The following is a 20,828-nucleotide window of genomic DNA, read 5'->3' as shown; positions in this document are numbered from 1 at the left end:
GGGGCTGTTCTGCCTGTGTGTGTCCAAGTAAGGTAAGGTAAGGTTTGCATTCGTGAATACTGGCTAATGACTGAAGTCAAACCAATACCCACTGTCACTGTGGATCACTTTGAGAGACAAATACACAAATTTGGGTAAGAGGTACATCCCAACTGACAAATGTATTGGTAAGGGTCCCCGCTAAGAAAGCAAGCTGGGGTCTGTTCACAGATATGACCTCAGATAATTACAATAATGATTGTATTGTTTAAGGTCACATGATAAACATGTATATGAATTTAGTGCACCTCATACTCAACTACACAAAGGGGATATTATTAAGAAAACAGTCAGCAAAGTGGGAAATCCCTCCTATGAACCAAGCTGCCGGTCACATGGGTGTGGTGCTTGTGTAAACAACCAGCATGTAACCTAGCAACCTGTGTGTTTGCCCTGCGCCTGTAACCAATGAACACTGATCAGCCACAGAGCAAGGCTCTACCAAAGGAGAAGTGTGCAGGACCTTTGTGGTATTTTCACTGCGTTTGGCCTTCCAGACAGGCTCTGCCCACTCAGTAAAAGTTCTGCCTACGTCACTGCGTAGACCCTGACCGCCACCGAGGGCCAAACCCTGAATTACAGAAGTCTTATCTTAACCATTTATGACTTAAAACATTTGATTGGTAGAGCTCGTCATTGCCAGCACATAGCACGAAAAGTAGTGCTTCCTGTGAGACTTCATTCTAGAGCGACAACAAAAATATCTATATTCTTTCAGTTCAGGAAGAGTCAGAAGGAGTGGTTGTCTTGTTCATCTATCTGGTGTTGTTCAGGCATGAAACACAAAGAAAAGAATTTGAGGGAATCAGTGGTGTACTGACTTGCTGCACCCTGTGACTCAGGCCCTCCACAGTTTTCACAGTACCCAGGGTTGTCTTGCTCAGTAAAATCAAATTGACTAAAAGGCAAAACACTTCATTCAGTTAAAAAGCACCCTACCACTGTGATTATCTCTTCATTAATGCATCACCAGAGTTGCAACACCAGCTTCACAGAGAGGCGTGTTCATGACTGGAACATTCTGCAGATTCCTCACAGCAGTGATAAGCAGGACTTTATGAAACTTAGTGGGAGAGGTTCTTTTGCACATTCACATGCAGGGATTTTTCAAATGTAAAGCATAAATTACAGGTGGGGATTAAAGCATCACACCTCTAGTATTGCTGGAAGAGTTGCCCAGAAAGTCAGAACACTGTGATCTCTGGAAGGAGCTTCTTCCGGGCTTGTACAATTCAGTAATAGCTGGGAATTAACCATGATTTGGGGAATTGTTTTTATATTTATACTAACAAAAACACTCTAAAACCTGAAAGAGGCATTTATATATAAATTATGAAAAAGTATGATAACCTTCAGGCAAAAACCAGTGCCTAAATATAGAGTAACGCACACGTACAATAAGCACCAGACACAACAGGTTCGGAATTCTTCACTGTATTTGATTAACAAACTTTACAAAACTTTAAATGATTTTTGGTATTTCTCCTCTCTTTTGTCGTTTACATCTTCCCCATCTTCTTCAGGTGCATCTGATAGCATTGCTCACAGGCAATCGAAAGTCCAACAACCAGAGAAACAAACTCCTCAAAGTCCACCTGGCCATCGCCATTGGTGTCCAGGTCCTTCATGATTTTGTCCACAGCGGCAGGGTCCTTCTGAGACTGGGTTAAAGAAGGGGAAAGAGGGGGCATCAATAAGGAAAAGTTGAGTTATAGCATACTATGTGATAAGGAGTACAATAATGAACATGTTTAAATTCTAGACATTGTGATTATGCATGTTACACGTTGCTCCCATCTCACCTGGAGGAAGTTAGACAACTCGTTCTCCATCAACTCTCTGAGCTCTCGCCGGCTGAGTGTCCCGCTCCGGCCGTCCCTAGAGGCGTACCGGTGGAACACCTTGATAAGTGACTCCATGGCTGTCTCCAGTTCTGAAGGCATGGTTGCTGAGATGTATTTAGACTGGAAAACAAAGTTCAAATAGAGAAGAACTTGATCAATGATAGCTCAGGGTTCAGCTTCATTGAACAATTTCAAAAGAAGACCTTAGAGGACTTAGAAAATGAAATGATAAAAACTTGTTCTGACGATAAACTCGTCAAGTAGGTTCCAGTGATGAGCTTATCTAAGGAGTTTATTGGGCATGGGGGAGTTCAAACAGTAGCCTCTCTTTGCAAGAAACAAAAGCTGGGTTGAAATAACAACATCTGCTGCCTCTGAGTGAGACTGAGCTCCATCAGAGGATCTTACAGAGAAAGAATTCCATGTCCATGGTAAAATAAAGTTCGGGCTCCGATCTGCAAGGTTACATTCATTGTATTTTTAGGAGGATGTGATGTAGCCTAATGGGGGTAGCAACACTTTTCTCTATGCTCTAACGCCCTTCCCACTGATGAGTAATACTGATTTTGACGCTGCCTTTCTTTAAATACTTGTGGTCCCTTTGTCTCTTTAAGGTTTCATGTAAAGCACTTTGAATTGTGCTGTTGCTAAAATGTGCTGTACAAATAAAGCTTGCTTGCCAAGCCCTGCCTCATGAGAAGTGAGAGGTCTGTTATTAGGTTGTTGGAAAAAGAGATGGAAAAACAATCACGACTCCAACCATTCTGAACACTGTTGTTGGAGAGTTGCAACACTTAAAAAGGAGAAGTGGGAAGAAAAACTGTGGTTGTGTGTTAGTCGTCTGAAGAGGGAATGGAAAACTTGGAAATATGTGCGGCTAACCAACATGGTGACCATGGGACCCAATAGCTGCAGACTGTGTACATGCCCACAGTCCAACCACACCCTTCACAGTGTACCTATAGGCTATAGACTCAACTGTTACATTGCACTGTCACAAACACAAGAAAGAGAGTATCCAGTAAATTGTCATAAACTATAGAAAATAACTTGTAGTTTGTTTAGTGAGTGCTATGAGCCAAACATGTGAGTCTTATCATTCTTAAATAGTTGCCCAATGTGAGTTCAAAAATTAGAAAAAAAGACAATCATAGGACTACAACAACTTTCCAAGGGATGTAAAAACAAATAGTAACAACAAAAGAAATCATTCAAATTCTGTACCAAAGACTGTATTTATAAAAAGATGAACCACCGATATGCTTAACCATGAAGGAAAAGTTCTTACCGTGCGTGGTCGGCAGAGGTAGGTGGGAATGTTCAGAGGTCGGGAAGAAGTGCAGCAGAGATTTTATAGCCAGGCACCGCCCTGACTGCTGTGCAGTGTGAGTCAACCGAGGTGCGGACACTGAACCCTCGTGCACACGGTGGTGGGCGGCCCCGCCACAGCAGTATAACCGGTAATCAGATTACACAAAAATAATAACTAGTCCACACTGAATTATACAATATATTATTAAAGTATTTCATATCATTTAAATATTACATTGGAAAAATGTGTACATTGACAATTACTTGATTACAGTTTTGATTAGGCTTCGTCTTTTATGAAACTTTATTTTCATGATTCCAATTCTAAATGCCGAATACGTCCTTCTACTTATTATCGTGGTAAATTACTCTTCGTTGCCAGTTTTGTTAACGGTGACCTAGTTTTGAACTTAAATTGAGTTTTTATTTACATTGAAAATGAAAGATGGCCACGAACCAATTAAAACACAAAACATGATGAAGTTAAGGGATGGTAGGGCTTAATTACTGTAAAAAGTAGCTAAGCCAATCAGTAGCACACCATGTGTAGACCTTTATGAATAACAACACACGCATAAGTGACTGGATTTAACAAGCAAATTATTTTTTCCTAAACTTTTTTTTTAAAGTTCCTAAGAAACTTATAGTGCGCGAAAGTCAACACTGTGTCACAGTGCTGTCTTACATAGTGTTGCTTTATAGAGACTACATACTGGATACTGCTGGCCTAGCAGACCATAATTAAACAAACTAACAACAAACAATCACACTAACACAGAGGATATACAATCCTACATTTTTTGCCAAAAATGATTTATGGCTCATCTGACAGACTGCAAGTTTTTGGACTTGTTTTTTGGAGGTGTTTTTCATGATTTCATTGTGTTGTTTTTGTTTTGCATGTTCTTCTTTATTTTATTTATCCGATAAATGGTGAAAGTAACTACTACTAAACCGAACTAAAGTACAATATTTTCATTTTCAGCTAGGGCCTGTTTCTTGTTCACTGCTATGTAGAGGGATATAGGCTATTGTACTTCTGACTTCTGTAGATGTATAGGATAACCGTACCTTCCAGATTCAGAGTGATGTTATAATGTAATCAACAAATATGTTTTGATATTTTTACATTAACACGACTTTATTGATTGCCAGGAGTGTAAGTATTTCTGCAATTTGTTGCTGCTACATTTACTTAAGTAAAATATCTTCATAGACCGTTAATTTACAGTCCATGCTTCCACCACTGTAAAAAGCTCTGACTGTTTTGGTGATACTTTAGAGTGATGAATGAATTGAGGCCCCTCTTGTGGTTGAGATAAAGTATTACAAACTACCACCACACCTGGGGAAACTGATTTCATGCTAATTTTCATTTCAAACATTCACATGTTTTAAAAAGAAAGGTACGTGTGTTCATTATTAAAGAGTAATGATATTAATATTCTGAAGTAAGTATCTAGATCCTTTACTTATATAAAAGTATACTAATACTGCAACATATAACACTCCATTACAAATAAAATCATTTAAAACCTTCAAAAGTAACCTAGCTTTAGCAAAATTACAAGTAAAAAAGTATAAAAAAATGACTCCAGTCAGGTGTACGTCTGTTTATATAATGTTGGGTTCTGATTATGAGAGACGCATTAATGTGCAAGTGTCATTTCAATATCATAGCTGGTCAAAGTGGAGCTAATTACTACTATTTAATACAAGTATGACTCATCCTGCATTATATTTTGTAAACTAATAATCAGTATATTAATCAGTATGTAAAATCTTAAACTAAAGCTGTCTTAATTTTAGAGTAGTATTTTACTGTAATTGAATGATTGAGCAGATGGCTGAATAGAACTCCATGTGCATCATCTTGTGGATTTAGCTGGTAATGCGCCTGAGGGTCTGCATAATATTTAGTTTCTGTAGCTAAACATAATTTTTAATGAATATGTTTATATATTTGCATGATAAATTACACATTTGTTCACAATTTGAAAAACCCAAATATCCAGGACGGCTGTTGTCCATTCTCTGCCATGAAAACCCCAGTGGTGAAAATATATTTACTCAAATCCTGTCCTTCTGTAACAATTTGGAGGTACTTGTACTTTGTTTGAGTATTTCAATTTGATGCTACTTTATACTTATACTTCACTCAAATTCAGACAGAAATGTACTTCTTTTCCTGCACCACATTTATTTGACAGCCGCAGATACGTTGTAGTTTTATAATTTAAATACTAAACATTTTCATCATAACATGATGCATTGTTTCATGGCAGATTAAACAACCCAACACTATACAGTATATAATAGCTATACTATATAACAGTATATAAAGTCAATAAATGATCATGATAAATCACAAGTGCCTTAACTTTTCTTACTTTAACTACATTTTACTCATAATATCTGTGCTTTTACTTAAATGTGATTGTGAAAGTTTTACTTGTAATGCAAACATTTTTCCGTGTCGCTACTTTTTATCAAGTAAAGTACTATTCCCACTAATGGTAAACGGTCAAATGTATTGGTCGACTACATCTTTGAGGAAACAATACCATTTGATTAGAGATTCACATCTGTTTTATAACAGAGGACTCGGGTCGCTTCTCCCCCCCTTTGACATCAAGCTTCCACCGGCATCCGGTGCGGGATGGGGAGGGAGGGACGGATGTCTGGGTGAGGAGTAGAGCCACAGGCATCTGTTAGTGTGGAGATACCTGGATATTAACGACACATTTAGAAATCTGTCTTCATTTTTGTTTTTTAAATTTAGCCTATATGGTGATGTTTTCCAGTTTTTTCGCGTGTGTAAAAATGTCCAGCTCGAGTGTCTTTTGAACAATAATAAAAAAACGAAGACTATATCTACATCAAGGTAAACCGGTAAAAATGCAACTATCTTGAAGAGTTTTTGATATGTACCATTGGGTGCATGGCCTAAAAACATCGCAATTTATACCTAGATGATGAAATCCGGAGGAAGCTATTTTCTGAAAATGGCAGAGATGGATTTAAAAACAGCAACATCAACGATGGAAGCATTGGTTCGTATCAGTGTAAGTACCATATGTCTGTGTTCGTGTTGTTACTAGATGTATTTTCAAATTAGGGTCATTAATAAAAAATCTTATTCGAATAGCCTACAGCTATTATTTTGAGGTGGAGAACCGTATGAACGGCTTGGGATCGTCTCCCCGTTTCGCATCCTGGACCATTTCTGTAAAATTGCCTTTTATGTGTTTTTTTCTGCACCCACATTAAAAGCTGTTGATATGAAAATAAAATGCAAAATAGAATCAGCAATCCTCAATCCTTGCTGTAGAAAACCCATCCTTGTGTTGTCTTGATGCACGTAACCCACGTAGCCTAAATGGAGGTCCTAAAATGCCTCGGACTTGAGCTAGATTCCTCGTCAGGGAAGCAAGAAAATCATCTCTTTTTGATTAAACATTGGGTTATTTCAACCACTATCAAATGAAAAAGCAGTGTGGGTGCAGGCTGAAATCACACGTTTCTTTTTTGGGGGGGGTTCACGGGATGGTCGTTTCCATGGACACGGGATGCAGGACCTTCCGCTGCTGCTGAGGCAAGGGAGAAAAAGTGTGTGTGTGGGTGCTGCTTGTAGAATCGGTAGTCATGGGGTTAAAAGCACATAAGTTATTTGCAGAGACGGTTACAATAGACCCTGGTGCACTGACGTCTGGAGAATCGACTCGTGCACAGGTTACAGCACATCAAACAGTTCAGGAAATATCGTGCAGCATCTTTTGGTGCCGTGAATCAGCCACCATAGTCCTGTTCTCCAGACCCCATCTTACCGACGCGGAGGGGCTCATTGCTCGCCATGTAATGCCTCAAACCCCTCCCCTCTTTTCAAGAGACAGCGCTCTCTTGATGCTGGAAATATACACGTAGTCTACTGCCATGGCGCCTAGATTCCAGGTGAAGGTAAGGATGCGCTGTCGCATCGCCTGTTTTACGCCTTCACCCCGCCGGGCTCAGCATTAGCATTGCGCACGATCCATTTGAGATGGATACAACAGGCCCACAGGCTTTCGAGGTATAGCTTTAACAGCCTGCTGAAATTGCAATTGCCTGCAATTGCGACGGGACAAATTGCTAGTGGAGGAAAGAAGGGCAGGCCGGATTTGACATTGGAGATTGACACAGAGACACGGACTGAGGAAGAAAGTAGGTTATTTTGATTAATCCAATGTATGGGTCTAGTAGTGTTTCCCAGGCAGCAGCCTGCTACAGTCTCATTTAGCAAACGTGTCTGTACTGTGTTATTTTATTTGACTATATAAATATATTGCTTTCATCAATCAACGTGTAGCCTATGTGTGAATTTCACCCAGCTGCATAACACCTGTTTAACATCATATGGACATGCAGGGATTTAGTGAGACGCTTTTTTTCTACTGATGCTGCATACAAACTCCCAGAATCAGGGATTTTAACAGTGGTTCCTGGTGTGATGTGATGAGCTGGCCCGATGCTGCATCTCATCTCATCACAGTGACAAAATCCCCAAAGCCCTATGCAGCACAGTCAGTCAGTTTGTCTTGTCCTGGTCTTGAATTTAACTCACAGTGACAGTGATGTAGATGCACGGCCTTTGGCACCTGCAACAGTTTGGGCTGTAGGTTGAGGTTATTTGTCAAGGGCATGCATGAAGCAAAAGAAAGCAGGCCGTCTTTAAGCAAAATGACAGAAAGTTCAGTATACTCCACCTTCTTTGCTGCACTAACACATGCCAGTGTGTCCTTTTCTGTCAAGTCCGTGTCCTTGAGCCATATTATGACCTGCTATCTGCTCCAGAGGTGCAGCTTTTTACAACCCCACTATCCCCAGCTCTGGCCACTGTGGTTACAGAGAAGCTGCCGGTTCAGCAGAGAGAAATGCTCGTGTAGCACTCCTCTAAATACAATAAAACAAATACAATAATCTGTATTATGTGGTGAAACTGATGATGATGGGTTCGATTCACACTGTGATACATCAATCAATGTGTCCCTTAGCAAGACCCTTAACCCTTAGTTTCTGCAGAGGTGTGCAACCTCTGGTGCACCTGATGGTACAATGATGTTCCTCATTGTACCATCAGTATGTATTCCTAAAGAGCTAAGTAAAAATATGCCATAAAAATGCTGGACCATTTCATGTGATGCAAAAGGATTATGAGACTTCTGGCTGAAGAGCTCATGTTCATATGCAGGGCCTGCGAAATTAAGGGATGCACTCTGTGCAGTTGTTGAATAATTAATGACGGTCGTTATTCATATTTAACAAGAATGTTGACTAATGCCACATGTCTGGGCCTTTCACATTTCTCTCTCTCTCTCTCTCAATTAACTCTTTTTATGTCATGAGGCAGAACCTCCTCTGTGGTACTGACCTAAATGTGTGCATACTACTGAGTATTGGAAACTTTGGATGCCTGGACAGATTCATTACCCTAATTATATAAATATTCTTGTATCTTTTAGCAAATTTTAGGCATTTACATTTTTATACATCTTCTTAGACAATATTGGAAAATGTTTGCTCCTTTTGTTAAAGCGTTTTGTAAAATATAAAAGATGACATGTTTATGTTTCTTATAGTAAGTCATTGAAAAAGTAGTGTTTTGGTATCAGAAATAATCAGCACTAGTATTGAAAATCATTCTTTAATTCCCTTAAATTGGGCTTAAATTGCAACATTTGTTCCTGTCTGTGTGCGTAACTACTCGCTTCTTTGCCTCCGACAGTCTAACATGAAGAGCCTGGAGCATGAGCTGCATTGCACTGTGTGTAAGGACATTGTTAAACAGCCCGTCGTTCTGCCATGCCAGCACAGCGTCTGCCTCATGTGTGCCTCGGAGGTCTTAGTGACAAACGGGTACCCGCCTCCAGATCTTCCCCCAGAGCCAAACTCCCCGGCCTCCACACCCAACACCCGCTCACCACGCCAGGCCCGAAGGCCAACACCTAAAGCTGAGCAGCGACCTATTGATCGCGTACTGCGGGCAGGTTTGGAATACTTTGTAATTTGCTTTCAATTTAATCTGTCAAAAGGGATAGATATGTCTTATGTGGATACAAAATGTGTATTTTTTTGTGTGTGCATTGGATTGCATTTTGACATGCAAACCATGTGATTACAGCTAAGCCTTTGCTTGATTTCACTGTCAGATCAAGATCAATATGCAATATTTTTGTGGGGAAAAGAGATTCTCTCATGTCGTTTTCTATCTACCTCTGCTTATAACTGGGTTTTCTTCTTGGTTTGAGGTCCCCACCCGCCTTCGCCATCCATGCCCCGGTCTCCAGGATATGGGACTTATCCAGGGCGACGCCGTAAGGAGGGCCCACCCGTGGTAATGATGTTCCCTTGTATCCCCTGCGGCCGAGATGTGGAGCTGGGTGAGAGGGGCCTTACTGACTGTCTGCGCAACCTCACCTTGGAGCGTATCGTCGAGAGGTAGGAACCACACACACACACACACACACACACACACACACACACACACACACACACACACACACACACACACACACACACACACACACACACACACACACACACACACAGGTCTTTTCCTTCAGTGCTCTTGATGTCTGGGGCCAAATGTCCACGAGTAGTAGACTTGGGCATGAAAAACCGAGACAATGGGAATGTGTCCAATTCTGATTGTGCAGGAGCTGAGCTGTTGAAGAATCCTGCAGAGCGTGCACTGACACATACTGTAGCTGCCGAGGCTAACTGTGTGCTTCAATACTGCTCGCTTTATAAGCTATTCAAGACTGTTTGTCTTACTCTGTCACTGTGGAACTTTTTCCCTCTCATTTTATACATTTTACAACCATACATTTGTCTTTGTTTTGAATTTTGCTCATGTCTATAATTATTTTTTTGCATTTGACTCTTTGACTCTTTTATTTGGTATTTCTTTGTTGGAAGATCCCTCTTCATACAAAGCTATTTAATTACAATGGAACAAACCATAAAACTATAGACTAATAATTTTATTCTTCCTACCCTTGCTGCTCTCCCTCCACACCACCACCAGGTACAGACACACAGTGAGTCTGGGCAGTGTGGCTGTCATGTGTCAGTTTTGTAAGCCTCCTCAAGCTCTGGAGGCCACCAAGGGCTGCGCTGACTGCAGGACCAATTTCTGTAATGAGTGTTTCAAGCTGTATCACCCGTGGGGGACGCCACGGGCACAACATGAACATATCCAGCCTACGCTCAACTTCAGACCAAAGGTAAGACATTGTAAGAAATGTAACAATGCTTGAATGTAAACTTTTTTTTAAGCTCAAATATGACACAGATCTTATTTTGGGACTTGAACACATACTGTTTGTCAGATTTTATTATCTGATCATGCAACCACAGAGATTAAACAATGAACAGGAACAAAAATATGTGTATACATTTATATTCAATTTAAATTTAAATACCTTTACATTTGCTTCATACCTGTTATTCGGGCCTCTCTGACTGCTGTTGGATTAAGACTTGTGGCATTATGATGTTTAATGAACATACACACAACCTCATAATTATCTACTCTGTCTTCCTTGAGGTAAAATGTTTTTCAGATAAAGACATTTAAATTTAATTTGGCTCTTTTCCTCAGGTTCTGACCTGTCCGGAGCATGACCAGGAGAAACTACAGTTCTATTGTAGGTCTTGTCAGCGGCTGCTTTGTCCACTCTGCAAACTGCGCCGCATCCACACCGGACATAAAATCCTGCCAGTGGCAAACGCATACCAAGCCCTGAAGGTACGACTCTGAGTCTAGACTGGGTAAATGTACTGCAAAATGAAAGATTTAATAAATGCTATAGTTCTGAAAAAATACTTTAATGGTCCCATGGCATGAACATTTCACTTCAAAATCAATAATGTCAAATGCCTTGGATAAATCTAAGAAAATACCAATACCACAGTCACCTTTATCAATGGCATCATTGATCTCTTCAGTCAGATCTGGTAAAGCCATACATGTGGTACTTCTTTTCCTAATGCCATGTTGGGAAGAAACAATAATATTTAGCTTGTCAAGGTAGGCATTTGACCTCTTGTAAACTACTCTCTCTAAGACCTTAGAGTTTGTAGGCAAAATAGATATGGGACCATGTCATGGGACCTTTAACATATGAATAAACATGTAAGATGGAACATAATTTTCATATGAATGCTGTGAGGGCTTCAATTCTCAAACTTACTTTTTACATAATAAATTGTAAGGGAAAAAATTCGCTTTATGTTTATCATTAAATTCTTTCTGTATTTACATTATTTAAAATGCTACTTTTATGTTAGAAAAGGACGATTTCTCAGTTTTTACTCAACAGTATGCATGTTTCATATTTACTTCTCTGACATGTAAAGTTTTACATAGTGATCTGATACAGTTGCAATATTTACAAATTGTTAAAAAGCACTTTTCAACGTATCAGAAACAAGCAACGTGCAGTAGTATAGAGCAGTAGAGTTCATGGGCGGCTGCAAAGTTAGTCTACGGCTGTGTATAAGAATTACGCTGTCTGGTGTGTATTTGTTGTCTGAATGTTGTTTTTTTGCGGTTCATTTGACAGGAGAAGATTACGAAGGAGATGAACCACATTTTGTCCAACCAGGACACAGTTCTGGGCCAGATTACCCAGCTGGAGAGTGCCATCACTCAGACTGAGGTGATTAATACTGCAACATTTGGGGTGACAAATGTTGCTGAACATGGAATTAACCCTAGTCAGCAGCTAAACACCGTAACACTGTCAAGGTTCCTGTTGGTAGATTCTCATTACCAGCTTCTTTGGCTTCTAACTCGGGTTTGCTCACACTTTCCTTTGCGACCTCATTCCCAATTGTTAAACTGGTAACAAATTATTTAAAACATCCCCATATTACCATTTTTAAGCAGAATATATACAGTATGCAACATTATACAGTATACATTGTTTAAAACACACCATGATGTATTATTGTATCTATCAACAAGTAGGCTATGAGTGCTTCTGTGAAGCATCCATAACTGGTGAATAAACAGGTAATTAATGATTTTTAACAGTTTTTACATATGCACAACTATGGCATGTTTAATACTGTTTATTAAAGTTTAAGAGTGAAGAAGTAGTATTTATAAATAAATAAATACTGTATAAATGCATACGCTTAATATATATGAAATAAATAATATACAGACAAACAGTTGGTTATGTAACTATGATATGTTATATTGTTATTCATTATCTCTTTATACACCAGTAATTGATGCTTCACAGCGTACAACTACATTGTACATAGTGTGTTGTAAATAATGTATTCATTGTGAAAATACTAATAATGATGTAACTAGGTGCAGCCATGTAAAACAAGTTGTGTTTTGTAACACAGATGATTGCATAGTTATAAATATGTTTATGAAGTCACATTTTTTAAGATTTAATAAATAGATTTACCTTGCAGATAAAGAAAGTAATAAAAAGCACCTGATACATTGTTATGTATCCTAATATTACATAGTGCATGGCAGTAATCTATCCATTTTAACATACTAGTTTGGAATATGCCACATGAAGAGGCACAAACAGGCTGGTTTTTATTCATTTAATTTGTTTTTGTGTACTTTGATTATGTTGTGTTAAACTGTTTCTGAAAAAGGTTTTCTGTATCCACCTAACTTAAAGGCTAGCATCAGCTGGATGTTTCCAAATGTTTGAACTGGTCCGTCTGTGGTATTCATCACCAGGTAAACGGTGTGTCAGCCAGAGAGCAGCTGGCTCAGAGCATCAGGGATCTGACGGCCGCTCTAGCCGAGCGCCACGCTTCGCTCACCCAGGCTCTGGAGGAGGCACGGAAGAAACGAAGCGAGGCGTTGGCTGCTCAAGTGGCGGAGAGACGGGGCTTGATGGAACACGCAGGGCTCATGGCGTTTACCCAAGAGCTGCTGAAAGAAACAGACCAGCCGTGCTTTGTGCAGGCTGCTCGCCAGACTCATAACAGGTTTTCCATTTGTTTATCTTTGTCATCGCTCTCTGTCTCGATTGAACAGCTCTCAGATCAGTTCTGTCTTCCTTGCTTTGTTCTTTTAGTTTCTTTTCCCATTAGAACAGGTTTAAACATCTTGCTTGGGATCAGTTAGCTGTTGTTCTGTCTGAATTCATGACAAGAGTGATGGCTTCATAAGCCCTAGGCAACTGGACGTGTGTGAAAGAAGATGCAACTATTGTTACCCCCCATCCCCAATAAATAACAGAAAGTGGAAGATGAGATTTATTTAGTGAATATTTAGTTAACAGCTGTCCTTTTTTAGGCTTACTGAAATAAGTCACATATTTCCATCAATTGTAGCTTCATAGTGTAATCTGTTCCTTGAGTTCACAAGGGAGCTTTCTAACATGTTGTACTCTGCCTGTAATTCAGTAACAGGCAGGCTGAAGGATATAATGAGATGCTGAAGCATGTTTTGCTATGAGTCTTGAGTTTTCCTACAATGGAAGAAGTGTCATTAAAAAGTGGACCATATTACACAGTTGAAGCTGTCTCCATGCTTTTAATCTATCCATGCCCCAAAAGTACTTGGACGAGTGAAAGACGAGTTAATAGTTAACACTAACAATCAGTGGCGTTACAACAGTCTTTTCTTATTCAACAAAGCAGGAATGAACTGATCCTACTAACAAGTATTGTCTGTATATATATATATATATATATATATATATATATATATATATATATATATATATATATATATATATATATATATATAATTTGCTAAAAACTACAGTGGCCAACTCTTTGAGACAATTACTTTACTATTGTTTACAAATTAAACAATATATGTGTGTAAATGTATAATAGAATTCTGTGTGAGACATGTACTTGGGATTGGATGACACAGACATGGCATGGAAGTCTGAAAGTACTGACAGACGCATTGTTGTTTTTGTCCTATCATGGGATTTGTGGGAATAAGAAAAACATAAAGTGACACTAGTCTTATTTTCGAAAGATTATCATACACGCCTCCCTCCTCATCAGTCTGTCTCAGCCTCCCAACCAACTTGATGGAGGCATCATGTAAACACTGTTCCTCCTTTATTCCTTTTAACTCTCCCTGTATTTTTTTGCTGCACCAGGTTCAGCAAAGCAATTGAGAATCTTCAGCATTTCACTCTGGCAGCTGATCCATCCTTCAGACACTTCCAGCTGGATGTCTCCAAAGAACTCAAACTCCTGACAGAGTTGAACTTCATCCAGGGTGAGAAGGGGAGTGATGGGAGAAAGGGGAGGAATTGAAAGGTCGGGGTTGGAGATAGTGGAAAGGAACACGATAAGGAAGGGAGGAAAGAAGGAAGGAGGAGAAGAAGAAGAGAGGGGAATTTTGATAACTTTCTTTTCTCCCTCATACTGCTTAATAAACCAGAGATGCCATGAATAGTAAGTGAATGTTAGAAGAAATGAAGGTGGTAGTACAACTATTCCATTAAAACCATTTTTGTCACAGCTCCACTGGCTCCAGTCATTGATACCCAGCTTACCCTGGCCTATGACCAGCTCTTCCTGTGCTGGCGACTGCCCCAAGACTCGGCAACCGCCTGGCACTTCTCCGTTGAGTATCGCCGTCGGGGTGTCGTACCGGGAGGAGGGGGTCGAGGCGGGATTAGAGGAGGACTGTCCGCCGCCCGCTGGGGCTGGCAGCGAATGGATGAAGTGAGTGGGACCAGCGCTGTGATTGACAGGTTGGAGATGGACAGCGTGTACGTGCTACGGGTTAGAGGCTGCAACAAGGCGGGCTACGGGGAGTACAGCGAGGAGGTGTACCTGCACACCCCGCCTGCACCAGGTGAGAGTACACACAGAACTTTTGGGTTGTCCTCATTAACAGGTAAGCAGAGAAAGTTTGACACAGGTGAACTGCACCCAAACAACAGATGTGTATAAAATGGTCCAACTCTGCTGTAGTTAATGCTGTGGAATTTGAGGGTAACAGAACAAAGTTAGGGACCAGATCTTTAAAAAAAAAAAAAAAAAATAGTGATCAACTAAGACTGTAGAGTCGCTTTGGTTTACGAGGCCGTTGATCATAAAAATGCACAATCATTGCACCCCAATAGAAATCCTCTCATCAAAACATTCTCCATCTGGAGGCAAACCGTGGTGGATGAACATGAGGTAACTCCTAACAAGTAATCATCAATCACAACTGTTAACATCATAGTACAGTCTGAGGCAACACATACGTTTTGTCTGCATGGGTTGAAACAGTTGACAATCCAACAGAATGCCTCTCCCGTCCACATTTTATGGCTGAATGCATTTAGAACAGACTGACGATGACTGTAAAAAGGTTGTCAAAGTTGGTCTGTATACTTTAGCTTGCTCTGTGCTGAAGAAGAGGAAGTCAGGAGGATCACCGTCCACCTGCATAAAGTCTCCTGAATGTGTCTCTTTTATCCAATTTATATAGTCTATCTTTCACCCAACTATGCAAGTCTGCTTACTATTTTTGGTTAGTGACTTAAAGCCGTTTAAACCAGCGACAACTGTATGCCAGCTACAAAAACAATCTCATCACCCAGGAGCCATTCATCTCTTCACACTTACTAGTATTTAAAAAGCATATGGGATGGTTGCCATGATGAGCAGTCAATAATGCATTCTCTTTCTTGTATGCCCATTCCCATCTTCTTTTTTTCTCCAATTTTTCTCCACCACTTTTATCAAATCCTCACGTTCTTACTTCATCTTGTATGTATATATTTCCATTTCACAGCTTTGTACTTGTCATCTCCTACTGCGCTCCTTCTACGCTGCCAACCTACATGCCTCCTACAAAACGTAAGAAGTGCATTCATATCTCCTGACCACCCCTCTGTACCCCCATACTCATCATCTCTTTCTTTTTGTGGTCACCCCATGCATCCTCTGTTCTTCCACCCCCATCTAAACATCCACTCACCCCTCTGCCTCCCACTCTACCTCCTAAAACGAGATCTTTCCGAGCGCTGATGAGGTTTGCAGTTTGTTAAGACGTGAGGCTTAACAACATGGATCGGATTCAGATACAGGGCTTTTAAATGGTCGAGTTGAGTGATTGGTGAATTCCTTGTGTCCCTGTAGGCAGTTTTTCCTTCTTGCTATTGTGTATGTTCCCTCTGTAAATTGTGGAAAAATCCGCACTCCCCAAGCCAGAGCTTTTTGTGATACCTTTTGTATTGTACTCCCTGAGTCATCAATTTATAGACTAGTGTCCTTTTCTATTCCAGTGCTGCTGGAGGAGGTGCATGCCTGCTCTCTGTTCCTCTCCCCCTAGTTTCTCTTCTCAACTACATATTCTCCTCGTTTCTCCTTGCTGCGTTCTGACTGTAAATGTTTACCACTATTCCTCTATTTCCTCCAAAACTTCTCCTGCTGTTACTAAACCCCCTATATGTCATTTCTGAATGCACCTGTCTATTTGTCCTCCCTCTCCCCTCATGTCTACTTCTTCTCCCCTCTCCGTTTTCCCTCCCTTTTTCTCTGCTGTGTCCTCTCTCCCCGTCTCCTCTCAGTGCTCAACTTCTACCTGGACTCCCGCTGGGGTCTCCATGCCGACCGGTTGGTTGTCAGTAAAGAGCAGCGCTGTGCTCGCAGCGTCCCTGGTCTCTCCCTGCTGCAGGCCGCTGACCACGCCCTCACTTCCTGTCACCTGACCTCAGACCTTTTGGTGGGGGATGTGGCTATTACACAGGGACGGCACTACTGGGCATGCTCAGTGGAACCTGGATCTTACCTTGTGAAGGTAAGCAAATACTATTTTTTTTATTCTACATATTTTATGTACTGAATACAACATACTATTAGTGCTTACTGCCCAGTATTTGGAAGTATATATACATACACGCATATATATACGTATATAAATAGTATAATAGGTGTTATATAATGTATAATAGGAAAATAGAGAACTAAACCAATTGGTCAGGTGAAGGTTGCTACAAGATAAACGTTAAGTTAATTACAAATTGAATTACAATATAACTTTTTTTCTTTTTGGAACAGGTGGGAGTTGGTCTGGAATCCAAACTGCAAGAGTGGTTTCACCTTCCACAAGACATGGCCAGTCCCCGGTAAGTAGCTCATATTGGTAGTAAAGATACTTTAGTATTTATATTACATTTCAGGGGGAAATATACATTTTTCTATTTACTTTTCTACATTTGTTTGATAGCTCTAGTTACTTTTCAGATTAACATTTCACCAAAAAATGATTGGATAAAATAACATTTTGTCAGGGTTGGTAAGCGTGAGGCAATGGGGATAACACCCAAATGCAGACAAAACAGGCAGGATATATTTACAAGATTAATGGACAAAATCTTATGTAAACCAGAGCCTGGCAATGGTCACACTGGGAAGGCAGATTGGACAAGGTTCAAAAACAGGCAGGTAACAAGTCAAGTGACTGTAGGAAAAGGGGTTATTGTAGGACTACGCTGGATCAACAGAAATACATTTCTAGGATAAAGCCTGACAACCGGTGTGGGAGCCACCGCGGTGATACACTCTAAAAGCAAATTATGTTTGACCATATGTCCACTTAATTTAAAATAGCTCACCCACACCACTGTTTTGTGTGAGCATTTAACTTCATTTAATATTGTATGTGTATATTCTTTTTCGGGGTGCAAATGTTCCACCAAAAAAGAACAAGCATAGCTGTGTCCATAATTTAGCTCGGACTATGATGGTGATTAGTTTAAAGAAATGCAAACTACCCACCGTGTTTTTTTCTCATATCCCAGAATGTGTGGTTCAGCCAGACTTTACTCTACAGGGCTGTGGAGGTCTGGCAATGTGAGACTATTGCAGGGCAGGAGGGAGAGGCTGGATGAGGGAGTGAGGTGAATAGGACAGAGAAAATATCAGAGGGCATCTGGTGGACTGGGAAAGAATGGCAATGAATGGGTATGAGGAAGTGGGAATATTCTCACAACTCCTCAGATATATATTGTGGCCCTTTTGAAAGGGAGCCTGACCTCCAGGTTATGATCATCCATAATAATTGTTTAGTTAAGAAGAAAAAGAAGAAACTTTATTATCCATCACATACAATTCAAGGCTATAGTACAATGTAGGGAAATCTGCATTTAACCAATCCTAAGCAATCCAATTTATTTAAAATGTGCTTTCTCTCTCTCCAGCTACGACCCAGACAGTGGCCATGACAGCGGAGCAGAAGATGCTCTGGACTCCGCTCCACCATTCTGCTTCCTCACTATGGGGATGGGTAAGATCTACCTCCCCCAGCACAACAACCACCACCACAGTAGCCATGGGAACGGTATCCGAGACCCCATCACCAACGGCCCCTCCTCACCCACGGGACACACCTACCCGCTGCCGCCCCGACTCGGAGTGTGCCTTGACTTTGAGAAGGGTCGCGTCACTTTCTACGATGCCCACTCTCTGCGGCCTTTATGGGAAGGTTATGTGGATTGCTCTGGCCCCGTGTGCCCGGCGTTCTGTTTTATCGGTGGCGGGGCTCTGCAGCTGCAGGAGCTGGTAGCCAATCGCAATGCAGATCAGACTCCGGTCAGGAGGGTAACCATCCAACCCCGTGTCTCTAATTGAAATAACTGATGGCTGATCTGAGCTCATATGGTAATTTGGAATGTAACTGGTAATTGTGAAGTATTTACTCAGCTAGAGCGACAAGTTAGACATCTCAGCGATTTTGTTTTGTATTTAATTTTCTTTGTATAAGAAAATGTTTCTATAGCAACGAATATGCAATGTAATTAAGTTTCTTACATTTTTGTTACGTGCAGTTTTGCAAGAGATAAAGCTTAAATAGTGTTTGGTATATCCAACACTTAATAAGTAATTATATCTTTAATGCTTGCACTTGTAGCCAGGCTATGTTGCATTTATAAAGCTAATGTAGATACAGCAGCACACAATGTCGTCCTTTCTGTAGAAGCTTTTACTCAGCTATTTCATGTCCTTAATGTTAAAAGCTTAGCAACTCTTATATTTTAGAGTTATGAACACTATAAGAGGAAAAAAAAGGCCTCAATTATTTTATTGCATCTATAACTAAACTTGTGTTTAACCAGACAGATTTCTTTACTGTTGGTGAAGACTTTCCAGTCGTTCGCCCATTATGATCCCAACCAAAGTTATTGTTTTTCTGGGATGTAAATGTGGTAAATTAGAGATAGAGTGGAACAATGAGGCAGTGCTGTAATTAGAGGCTCTAATTATACCTCTGCTGCACAGCTAATCACTAGTTTCCGTGGTTCTGTTTGTGCATTGCTGTTTTGTATTTCAAATACATGAGTCTGATGTGTGTGTGTATGCATGCAGGGTATGTGTGTGTTTGTTTCTCTTTGCCCATGGGTGTGTGTGTGGTTTGACTGATAACAGCCTTGATTCATTGGCTGACGGTAAAAAATGTTTTGTTTCACAAACAATACTTTTGATTTAAAGTTGCTTGATTGTAAGTTAATGAGCAGTGCTTCTTATGAAACAATTAGCAGATTCATGTAAACTTCACCTGCTGGCAGAATATTTGCAAAAGAAAAATGGATTAAAGAAATAAACACTAAATTGTTTAAATTACTAAATCCTCTTCTGTTTCCTTTTGTTGTCATTACTGTTCAAATCAAATTCTGCTCCATCCAGTTTCAAAACAATTCATTCAATTATGCTTCTCTGGCAGGATGGATCTTTACTGTTGTTTCACCACTAGGGTGCAGCAAAACATACAACACCAGAGATAGCCCCAACCTCATTTTGATACACCGCAGAGATTGTAATGGTCAAACTATTTTCATTTTAAAAGATGAATAATTTGACCCATTTTCCATACAAATATAGCTTATATGATATTGGCAAACTTCAATTGGAAACTGGAAAGATTTGCATTGTTATCCCAAAAACCCTCCTAACTCCTACATATTTACTTATATGGAATTGCCTTTTTGTTTTTATTTCCAATTACCACTTTCTGGCTTTGCTTGCAGTTAGTTTAGTTTAAGTTTATTTTGTTAATCTTTTAACAAGGTACGCTGTATGATATACAAGGAGCTATGAGACAATAATAATAATAGTAAGAAAAGGGGGAGAATTTAAAATCATTGACATTTAAAAAAAAAACATAACCACATATGTTTATTGCCAAACAATGATTGATTGTCACTGATAGCCATGATAATAAATTTGTCATATAGCAGCACACAAACCTTTGCACATGTCGGTCGATCTGACAACCATCATAAAGTAAAACTAGACTAAATTCATGCCAAGTTCCAAACTCTACAGAACAGCATTTCCTGCCAAATGGTCTCGTGTACGTATGCATGGGGTTATGTGTATGAATTGCCATGAATCTAACTTTATTGTTTACACAAATGCAATAAAAAGGTCACATAATAACCTAAAATACTTGCCCTTAAGTCCTACATGGCCTCTGACATCCCATATATAATGTATAATATAAGTTTAGTTTTAAGTGAAAAGGCCGCCACCTATTGGCTAATGACAATTTGAAATTGAAATCAGATTTGTGCCTGACTAAGAGATTCTTGCTCAATGAAACACCTTGGCTAAGAGTAATGAATAGTAATGACCATCTGCTTA

At 40.0% G+C, this 20,828-nt stretch overlaps 2 protein-coding genes and 1 long non-coding RNA gene across 9 annotated transcripts; 1 reads left to right on the top strand and 2 right to left on the bottom strand.

Annotated features, from left to right (window-relative positions):
• Positions 1 to 938: 938 nt before the first annotated feature.
• On the bottom strand, positions 939 to 20,298 carry LOC117956875. The gene is made up of 3 exons (XR_004659389.1): positions 20,286 to 20,298; positions 10,750 to 10,760; positions 939 to 1,261 (listed from the first exon to the last, which is right to left on the bottom strand). It is a non-coding gene; the product is annotated as an uncharacterized LOC117956875 (long non-coding RNA).
• On the bottom strand, positions 1,463 to 3,267 carry s100a10a (S100 calcium binding protein A10a). Its single transcript, XM_034892187.1, has 3 exons — positions 3,172 to 3,267; positions 1,842 to 2,003; positions 1,463 to 1,700 (listed from the first exon to the last, which is right to left on the bottom strand). Exons 2-3 carry the CDS (start codon positions 1,980 to 1,982, stop codon positions 1,539 to 1,541), a joined length of 303 nt encoding a protein of 100 aa, XP_034748078.1. The 5' UTR covers positions 1,983 to 2,003; positions 3,172 to 3,267; the 3' UTR covers positions 1,463 to 1,538.
• trim46b (tripartite motif containing 46b) lies at positions 5,886 to 19,808 on the top strand. 7 transcript variants are annotated; one of them, XR_004659388.1, is made up of 13 exons: positions 5,886 to 6,259; positions 8,956 to 9,217; positions 9,479 to 9,668; positions 10,258 to 10,456; positions 10,834 to 10,980; positions 11,798 to 11,893; positions 12,952 to 13,205; positions 14,342 to 14,463; positions 14,710 to 15,048; positions 15,979 to 16,043; positions 16,757 to 16,986; positions 17,247 to 17,314; positions 18,389 to 18,575. XR_004659388.1 is itself a non-coding variant. In XM_034892181.1 (12 exons), the coding sequence occupies exons 1-12, from the start codon at positions 6,167 to 6,169 to the stop codon at positions 18,816 to 18,818; spliced, it is 2,430 nt and encodes an 809-aa protein (XP_034748072.1). In that variant the 5' UTR covers positions 5,886 to 6,166. The 7 variants fall into 7 exon arrangements, 6 of the variants coding, with proteins under 6 accessions (XP_034748072.1, XP_034748077.1, XP_034748076.1 ...); XM_034892181.1 differs by lacking the exon at positions 15,979 to 16,043 and having other exon boundaries at positions 18,389 to 18,818; XM_034892183.1 differs by lacking the exons at positions 5,886 to 6,259; positions 15,979 to 16,043 and adding an exon at positions 6,738 to 7,151 and having other exon boundaries at positions 18,389 to 18,818.
• Positions 20,299 to 20,828: the final 530 nt, after the last annotated feature.

This window comes from Etheostoma cragini, chromosome 14 (genome assembly GCF_013103735.1).
Source record: "Etheostoma cragini isolate CJK2018 chromosome 14, CSU_Ecrag_1.0, whole genome shotgun sequence".
NCBI classification, from domain to species: domain Eukaryota; kingdom Metazoa; phylum Chordata; class Actinopteri; order Perciformes; family Percidae; genus Etheostoma; species Etheostoma cragini.
This window is presented reverse-complemented; position numbering and strand designations above follow the sequence as displayed.